This window comes from Gracilinanus agilis, chromosome 6, assembly GCF_016433145.1.
Source record: "Gracilinanus agilis isolate LMUSP501 chromosome 6, AgileGrace, whole genome shotgun sequence".
In the NCBI taxonomy this organism is placed as follows: domain Eukaryota; kingdom Metazoa; phylum Chordata; class Mammalia; order Didelphimorphia; family Didelphidae; genus Gracilinanus; species Gracilinanus agilis.
In genome coordinates, this window is record NC_058135.1 from 191619654 (window position 1) to 191629998 (window position 10345).

Below are 10345 nucleotides of genomic sequence, written 5' to 3' on the forward strand. Positions count from 1 at the left end.
TACCTAGGAAAAGTAGAGTCTGGCTTCCCAATGTTAACTTTTAGGTTAACAAGGGCATAGTCCCTTAGGACTAACTCTGTGGGTTCCAGCAATTTAACCAGCCTTACAGCTGTATCCGCACACAACTGGGCAGTATTCCAAAGCTAAAAGGCATTAATTGCTTCTGTTTGAGGAGCTAGAAATGTAGCCGCTCAATGTCCTTTGTTTCTGATGGTCTGCATTATAGTATCTATTACCTTGTTAATTGTTCCTGTCTGAAATATCCTAGTTGGGGCTGATTCTGTTTATTATTGCCTGGGACACAAGCAGGTTCACACACAACACAGAGGTACTTATCATACTGATGTGTGTGTGTAAAAATAAATACCACCCCAGAAAGGGTTAACATTGCAATCAGCCGCTAGTATGCTTATAACCCTAAGACTAGCCCCTGGAATAGGGAGGAGGAGGAGGAGGAGGAGGATCTAGAAGGTAGAGTGTGAAAGCTATGCTTTCATATGTCTGCCTCCTCTGACACTAGTACAAATATTTTCCAGCCTGAACTGAATAATCATTAGGAATGGCTGAGAAGGCATTTACCTGGGAGTTAATTCCTTTCTGCTTTTCTCAGGCAGATTTTACTGGGGAAGAATTTTTGATCATTACAGGAATGAATAGAGAGTAATTCTGTACATATTCTTAATTTCTCAGAAGACAGGTAAGCTGGAGAGAAGAAAGAATGGATATAGTTGATAGTCTGTTTCTGAATGGCAGTAATATTACTCCTCCCTGTGAACTTGGACTTGAAAATGAGACATTTTTCTGCTTGGACCCACCTCGTCCTTCCAAAGGTAAGTACCAACAATCTGGGGTTTTAGGTATATTAATTCGAAGGGAGAAATGATCAGCCCAGGAATAAAAGGATAATAAGGATATTTTATGGCTAGGCTAGGTAAAATCTCTTTAAATTATTTTTTAGAAGTTTGGAAGAAAAATAGACAAGCCACATTTCCTTGCTTTTCTAGGTTAAAGAGTTGTAGATTACGTACATGATTTCATGGAGAGAAAATGGGGTGGAGGTGTAGAAGGAGTGTAAAAAGCTGACAAGGCTAAGAATATGTAAATGCTTAAAGTTACAAGCTTACAGAAATTATTCTGTTCTACACTGACTGATTTTCGGTACATAAACCCAATATGAAGAAATGATTAATGGTAAATAATGCTTACGAAGCTGAAAACCAAATGCCAGCATTGTTCATTTGAAATGGCTCATTTCCGAGAGGTGCCTCCCAAAAAGATTCTTTCCCAAAAGAGCCTTTTGGATACAAGCTCACCTTTGAGCTTTCTCCATTTAGTTTTCAAGAAAGAATTACAAATGTAAGAGTAAATAATTGGTTCAATAATTCACTGAATCAGCATTCCTCCAAAAAAGTATGAAATAGAAAGTCAGAGCTCACTTGGGGTACAAAGCTTTTAATATCTTGTACTTATAGCCTTTGACAGCTCTGCTTCTCCATTGTGACACTGTAGATTGGCAGCCAGCGGTGCAGATTCTCTTATATTCCCTGATATTCCTGCTCAGTATCCTGGGGAACACCCTGGTGATCACAGTGCTGATCCGCAACAAGAGGATGAGGACGGTCACTAACATATTTTTGCTCTCCCTGGCTGTCAGCGATCTCATGCTCTGTCTTTTCTGCATGCCATTCAATCTCATTCCTAATCTGCTCAAGGATTTTATTTTTGGGAGTGCAGTCTGCAAGACCACCACTTATTTCATGGGTAAGTGGCTTTATGTTAACATTTCAATAGCTCATTCCAAATATTATCCTATTACATCTGGCCAGTTGTAGAGAAAAGCTGTTTGCCCAAGAAAAAAAGATTCAGAGGATAGGAATTGTTGAGGCAGTTGTTTGAAGACTGGCTGCCTGGAACTACGTGAGCATAAGGGAAGAAAGGAAGGACTTTGAAGAAGTTGCAGCAGGTCCATCCTATTTACTGAAAATGGAAATAAATGAACAAAAGTGGAAAGCTCTCATTTTACTCCTTTCTTAAACAGTCACGGCAACAAAAAGTTGTTACAGCTTCTTGTGTTCCAGACCTTCTGAGAAAAGTGCCTTTTTGACTATCTGCCTGTTCATCACTTAAATCACAATGTTAGGGGAGAAGAGATTAATATAAGGCATTTCATATCTATGTGTATAAATATTCACAGGTTCCTTTTTCAGAGTCCATTTCCCAGATTCTTCTGGGTCTTCTGGGACTATTCCAAGAAAGAAGTGAGAAAAGAAGCTGTCAGAAAGCTGAGTTGGAAAGTCAAATATATACTTCTTAGTGTAGTGAAGCCACCAACATAACCCATAAGGTGGGCTGTCCAAGCCTGTCCATGCCTATCCAAAAAGAATTATGGGAGGTACTGGGACGTTCCAATAACCAGCCCTGACGTGGCCTCTTGCTAGGATTATCTCAAAGTAGAATAAACACATTTAAGAGACTTGGCTTAATATTCACTTTTCAACTCATCTCTCCCTCAACTAGTCTCATCAGTTAAAAGGTAGGGGCTCTGCCTTTCCATCTGTAAGCTTTGATGTTCTGTATAGTGTGCCGAGAGTTTAGGGATACCAGGAATCTGCCCTACTTCTGAATTCTGCCCTAATCCACAGCTGGAGTCCACACAGACAAAATGATGATAAATGACTGTCCTGGAAATCACCTAAAAACCAACTACAATTAAATCATGGATTTTCAAAATCTGATATTAAGATAAGAGATTATTGTTTCTATAGCATTGCTTAAGTGAGCCTAATGAAAAGATTAAAACAAGGCACATTAAAAGTGGGCTATCCTTAAAATGACAGTAGAGCTCCATGATACAAAGATATACTCATATTGTATACAACTACATACAACAGTTGTCACCTTTCTACAATACGATCCCGTTATCCCACAGTGGCCCTCAAAATGTGAGGGTCAGCTCAGTTCCCAAATGCAAGTGTCCCAAAGAAGCTCCATTGCCCTAGGCTAAATTTTTTTAAAAGAGTAAATTTTAAATGAGTAAAAGCTTTTGGGAGAAAAAATAAAGTAAAAACTGAATCATGGAGAACCACCAGTTTTTTTTTTATTCTGCATAACCATGTTTTTAAACTATGGAATTGTATCCCATAAACTGAAATAGTTGAATTGGAGAGTCTTATCTAAAAGTCTTTAAGCCTGTAGAACTCAAGTCACAGATTGAACACAGATTTCCAAAGTATTTTAGAAGCTCTACACGTTTTTCCTTTAATAACCTATTATAAATTTCATAGCTAATGCCTAAAATTAAAGGAAGAATTATTTGAATTTTAATCTACCTAGAATCTGCAGGTGAACAAACACACAGACTTTGCCTCCTATTGCTCAAAAGCCATTTTTCCTTCACAGGTATGTATTTCAATCCCTAACTTGTTAATTAATGGCCTTCGTTCCCACTGGAAGTTAGGCTAAGTTAAATGAAGAAGGATAAATGTTCAGTAGGCACATTTTTCCCTTAATAAAAGAGAGAAGAAAACCCCTGCAGTTCGGTTCAAAGCTGCTAGAAGATCCGAATTTGAATCTCTGCCTGCTCTTTACCTTGTATAATTTCGAACACGTATCACTCAATCTCTCCAGACATCAGTTTCCCCCTCATCTATAAAATGAACTGGGGTCTCTTCCATTTTGAAATATGTTCTCATATGACCTGTGTCTGCAGGCACAGAGGTTTACCCTCCGGGATACGGTCCCTAGATCCTTTACATAAACACATCGGGCAAACTAAGCCTCAAGACCCAGTTAACGTACTTCTTTGTTCCACACCTAGGCATCTCGGTCAGCGTCTCCACTTTCAATCTGGTTGCCATATCTCTAGAGAGATACAGCGCAATCTGCAAGCCGCTGCAGTCAAGGGTCTGGCAGACGAAGTCCCATGCGTTGAAGGTGATCACTGCAACTTGGTGTCTCTCCTTTACTATCATGTCGCCTTACCCCATTTACAGCAACTTGGTTCCCTTTACCAAATATAACAACCAGACAGCCAATATGTGCCGCTTTCTGTTGCCAAGTGATGTTATGCAACAGTCCTGGTAAGTCGCTTTTACAGTTTGATATCGTATCGTACTGTTGAAAATGTGTGCTTGGAAAACATTGGGGGGAGGGCAGAACCAGAGCTAGGGTGGGTGCCTGCCTTCCTCTCAAATGTGTTTTGTTTGCTTTTAGAGAAAGGATGGACGAGTTCTTTCTGGACTGGTTGAAATGTCTCTCTGCTGAAAGGCAGGAAGATGAATTGAATGACTTCCCAAGATTCCTATGATTCTCTAACCAAAGGGAAAAAAATCAAGCCAGGACCAGTCCCCACATCATCTTTCCCAATGAGAGTTTTAGAGTTAAGGTGCTAGGGATTCAGATATTATTTCAAACGTGTTTGAACTCATCCTTTTCTCCCTTTTCCCCACATTCCTTCTGCAATCTCCCATCTTCTTAATGAAACAGTCCTGGGGGTGGGGGGGGGCAAATTTATTATGTTACAAACATCAGGGATATTTCCAAGGCTTTTCAAAACATGATTTGTCCAGCTGAAGAGAGATGGCTAAGCCATGGTGTGCCCTTGACAATTTTATGTCCTAATTTCTTACCGTTACTCATACCAAATAGCAAGTGATTTAAAGGAACAGCCTGGTAAAGAAGAGGCCTGCTGTTCCTCTGGATTCACATTTGTTTAGAGAATGCATAGCTTTGTTCAGGCAGGATCACTTTGACAAGTATGTCATCCCATGCATGAGGAAACCAAGATCAAAGGGGTGGCGGTGTGTGGTTTGTGGCAAGGTAAGAGCTATGTTAAATCCTTCGGGCTAAATTTACAGTCATTTTCACTATTGCATTGCTACTGAGGCACTCTGACTTCCCTAATGAGGCATTTGATTTCTCTGCCTTATTTGGGACAGACAAATGACCATTGCAATTGTAATTAGACAAATTTCTGGCATAATATTACAGCCACAAAACTATTCCAAGCAAACCAGAGAGTCCTAGGGGAAGGCTCTTTCTGGAGAAGAATTATCCGAGCCTCGTCTCCTGGACAAGGAATTAACAGAAAATGTTATGTGCCAGTAATGAGATGTATTCTTTCCTTCAGGGTCATTAAAGTAAGAGACGTTCGTGTTCATTTTTCCTATTAGTATAATCAATACTGACTGGGCTGAGACCTGGTGTCAACTGTCGATTGAACTGTTCCATTCTTTCTTCAAGTAAACAGTCTACATTTCCATAAACATACATAAACATTTTATATTTCCATAAACATAAATTTCCAAGTACAGCAATGGCAATGCTCCTTTGTTCTTCTAGAATCAGAAGATAACTTCCATTCCATTCAGCCATGGTCAGACCCCTCAATGTTTATTTCTCTGCCATTCTTAAATAGGCACTTGGGTTCATAAAGACACAGAACAAATGCCAGGCTGACCATCAGCTGCATTGCTTAAGCTATAATACTGAAAATGAGTATTATCAAACTTGATTAATTGGAATGTGTCTAACCAAAGCAACCAATTAATCAGAATAAGCATGCTGGGGAGGTTTTTCAGGGGAGGGAAGGAAAGATAGAAGAAGACACTTAATTTTTAAGAGAAAGAGGAACAAAAAAACACACACAGAAAGAGGAAATTTAAAAAAAGAAGGGATCAGCGGTAGATTCATCTCATATATATATATATATATGTGTGTGTGTGTGTGTGTGTGTGTGTATGTATATACACACATATATATATATATATATATCTTCTTCACCTATGTTTACAGTCCTGTACACTGAGCACTAGTGTTAGAATGATAATCTGGACACCCTGAATTATCAAGAAGAGATTCATTTATATCAATCGTCCTGAATTACTGAGACAAGAAACTATACTCATACATTTTAGAAACATATGTCAAATTAAAAATTTTAACCCCAAAAAGGGATGGGAGAAGGTTTTGCTTAGCCTTCAATTAACCAAAAAGTTTTATGAAATAAAGCAACCCATTCCAAACACATTGGTCAACCAGAGTTATATTGTATTAAACAATAACCATGGACTTAGAGTACGTAACATTAGGAAGAGCCCATTTAAAATAGAGAAAGCAAAATGTATTTGAACTTTTAAATTAAAAACAATTTTTCACAAGAATTTATTAAACCCCTACTATGTGCCAGGTACCTTTACAAATATTTCATTTTATCTCTTCACAATGATGCTGAGAAGCAAATACTGTCAATATCCTATTTTACAGAAGAAAAAACTAAGACAAGAAAGAGATTAAGTAATTTGCCCTGTGTCACACAGCTAGTAAGTGTATACAGCCAAATTTGAACTCTTGTCTTCCTGACGCCAAGTCCAGGGCCCCATCCACCTTGCCACCAACTGCCCTATAAAATTCAGTTTGAGCCACCGAGTAGAGAATAAAGCAATGAAGCTGTTATTTGATGTCTAATGAACGTCTTTATAACTTCATCAGGCACACATTCCTGTTACTCATCCTCTTTCTTATTCCTGGAATTGTGATGACGGTAGCATATGGATTAATCTCTTTGGAATTATACCGGGGAATAAAGTTTGATGCCAGCCAGAGGAAATCTTCTAGAGGTAACTTATCGGTCATGTGTGTACTCTGAGAAATGACATGAGTTTTCTCTAATTCAAGCAGTTACACACACACACACACACACACACACACACACACACACTAATCCACTGACTCTCACAACTTGTATCTCCTTTTCCCACTTTTAAGTTTTTACCTTTCCCTGCAAAGTTGATGCCTTTCCTCTGCTTTCTCCCTCGCCTTCAGCATGGCCATTTGTTGACATCATTCCCATCCTTCCAAGCCTTACTCTGGGGGCTCTTCTTTTATGAAGCCTCCCTGTAGCCTACAGTCAGTAGGCAGATGTCTCACTGTGTACCTCTCTTGTGTGCTCATCACATTTTAAAAAGCAGTGCAGGCCTATTTTTGCCTTTGACTTCCCTTCCCATACAGATTATAAACTCCTTGAGTTTGGGGATTGTATCTTATTCATCTCTGAACCCGAAACACCTAATCTGGTGTTTTGTGCAAAGAGAAGCACATTGTTGAATTCTAATGATCAAATTCAATTCAGTTTACTGAACATTTATTAGAAACTTGCAATATGCAAGGCACCATGTGAGATGGGGACATAAAGGCAAAAACAAAATGGTCCTTTCCCTCAAATTGCTCACATCCTTTTGAAGGATACAATACATACCAATTAATTATAGGCAAATGAATGCAATTCAAGAGAGAAAGTATTAAGAATGTGGGATGAAGAAAGGCCTTATGTGGGAAGTAGCCTGTGACCTATACTTCAAAGAAAGCTAGGGATTCTGTGTGGCAGAGGTGAGGAAAAGGTGCATCCTTGATATTTTTTGTACAAAATCATGGAGGCAGGAGATGGGATGTCATATGTCAGGAGACACTAAGTGGATCAATTTTACTGAAACAGAAAATAATTCTACAATTTTCCTGGGAACATAGGACAGGAATATTAAGTTTAAATGATGGTGGGAGCTAGACTGGAAAGGGGATTAAATGCCAGGCAGAAGAGGTGCATTTTATCCTAGAAGCAATAAAGAACTATTGAAGTTTTTGGTATGGGGTAAAATGATTTGATCTGTAATTCAAAAATGCCAATTTAGCAGCTGAGTGGAGAACAGATTGGAAGGGAGGGAATATTAAGACAGGGAACTGATTTGTCTTTGTAATAGTTCAAATAAGAAGTGATAAGATGTTGAGCAAGGTAGATGTTATGTGAGTTGAGAGGAAGGGACTGTAAGGACACAAGATTTATAAGGGGGCAGACTATCCTGCTTCCTGTGCCAAATGTAAGGAGGTAGATCTGTTCTGTGCTGATTATGCCAATTGTAGGGTGGCATACCCTTCAAGAAAATACTGAGATACCAAAGAGAGAGAGGCCCTTGCCAGTTTGGTTATTAATAAGTTTATTAGGGTTACTCACGAGAGGCCACTCCTTGGCAGCAGGGGGACAAAATGGTGGATCCCCACAACAACCCCAGATCAGGCCAGGTATTAAATAGAAACAGAACAAAGAATGGCCTCAGTTCACATGCAAGTTCTCCCATGGGATAGTTGGAGCTTCTTTTGCTGTTTACAGTTACTCAAGGTAGTTTACATTTTCTATAGAGTCAAAGGTCATATTCCCAGGCTCTGGCTCACACCATACCAGGACAGATGAGAGAGATGTTGTAGAGGCAGGAGAGATAAGACTTAGTAACTTGATATGAGGATTGAGGGAAGAGGAAGAATTAAGGATGATTTCAAGGTTCTAAATCGGGGGAACAGGAAAGACAGAAATGGAGAAGTTTGGGTAAAAACAATATGTTCTGTATACCATAAATATAAGGTCTTCAAAAGTATTTAGTAGGTCTTTGGACAAGTCATTTAATCTATGGTATTGTGAGGGTCAAACAAAATAGGGTATGTGAAAATATTTGGGAAATGATAAAAGTGCTGAATGTCAAATATCATTACAATCCTAGCTCAAATTTAAATCATATCTTTAAACTTGAAGGCTTCATCATAATACATTTTTAATTATCTAATGTGCATGTTCAAAATTCCTATTCAATCCTATGGCACATATTTGGCCTGTGACACTTTTAATGTACCTGAGACTCTTTCAAAGCTATGGCATGAATAGACCTGAAAATCATGTCCATTTATTTACACACCCAGAAAGGAAGTCCAGCATGGGCAGCAGCAGCAGATATGAAGATGGAGATGGTTGCTACCTGCAGAAATCCAAGAAAAGGAAGAAACTGGAGCTCCAACAGCTGTCCAGCAGTAGAAGCAGTATCAAGATTGACCGAGTCCGAAGCAGTACCTCAGCTGCCAACCTGATGGCTAAGAAGCGAGTGATCCGAATGCTAATTGTTATCGTGATCTTGTTCTTCCTTTGTTGGATGCCCATCTTTAGTGCCAATGCCTGGAGGGCCTATGACACTGCTTCTGCAGAGGTGCTCCTCTCTGGAGCTCCCATTTCCTTCATCCTCCTGCTCTCCTACACCTCTGCCTGTGTGAATCCCATCATTTACTGCTTCATGAACAAACGCTTCCGCCTAGGCTTTCTGTCTACCTTCACCTGTTGCCCTCATCCAAACCCTCCAGGAGTGAGAGGGGAAGCAGGAGAAGAAGAAGATGGAAGAACCATGGGGGCATCTCTGACCAGGTACTCGTACAGCCATATGAGTGTCTCTGCCCCTCCCACATGAGCTGGCCCTGTGGTTCCACCAAAAGAAGAGGAAGAAGAGGAGGAAGAGAGGTTGTGTTTGCAGCAGAAACCCACTAGTTAGCTCATCTCACCAAGGACCCGGGGAAGGCATGCCATTTGATTTGCTATGTTACTTGTTTCTGAAGGCAGTTTGAAGGCAAAAGGTTGTTTCAATGAAAACTACCAATGAAAAGGGAAGAAACTCCTTTGAATAGGAATCAGACTTGAACTTGGTTGGCATGTTTGCTGCTGCCAAGTCCAAATACAGAAAGGAGATATGGAACCTACTCATCCTTTGGAGGGCTCCCTGTGTGGAGTGGGCTCCTCCATACAGTATGTCCTGTATTTGTGTCCTGTACTTTATCTCTTTCTTATAATATAAAGGTAGAGTCCCTTGAATATATATATATAATATAAAGTTAGAGTCCATTTATGTATCATACCCCCTTCTCCCCAGCTTATTGTCAACCAGTATTGACCCAAAGCAGAGAGCTCAAAGAGGAAGCTCTTTGGGTCATTTCCTGTCCTGTGTAGTTTCTTTCCTGTGGCTGTGCTATTTTCTGTACAAATCTGTCATGTAGATTTAGCTAAATGAAGATAAGGCCACCACAAGAAAGCCTAAGGAACATTGTCTGTGAAACAGAATTTTGTTATGTACCTAAAAGGGGGAGAGAGAGAGACAGAGAGACAGAGACAGAGAAAGAGAAAGAGAGAGTTTTAAATGTATGTGTTCCTTTTGTCACCAGAACACTGGGCCTATGGGATGCCACAAGTTGCAAGGACTATATATACTGAAATACTGTAGTTAGTTTACAATACTTCAATGTCATGGGCTACTTAGTAATATCCTGCCCATGGGAGTGGGAGATTCACATATTTCTTTGCTTTCCTTTATCTCTCTACCCTCATAAGGACCTCCTGTCTTTTCTGGAAGGAATTCCATGACACAAGGGAGTCCAAAGAATACCAAACAACCAAAGGTAGCTCCAAGCATATTGGAGCCCAAGATAGAATCTACTTTGTGTATCTATGCTGTTAAATGTGTTTTGTGTACTTGTTTATTCGTTG

General features: G+C 39.7%; 1 protein-coding gene across 1 annotated transcript; it reads left to right on the forward strand.

The window, feature by feature from the left end:
* Positions 1-718: 718 nt before the first annotated feature.
* CCKAR (cholecystokinin A receptor) lies at positions 719-9278 on the forward strand. Its single transcript, XM_044681437.1, has 6 exons — positions 719-830; positions 1510-1761; positions 3334-3399; positions 3818-4079; positions 6490-6617; positions 8743-9278. Exons 1-6 carry the CDS (start codon positions 719-721, stop codon positions 9276-9278), a joined length of 1356 nt encoding a protein of 451 aa, XP_044537372.1.
* The last annotated feature ends 1067 nt before the right edge of the window (positions 9279-10345 follow it).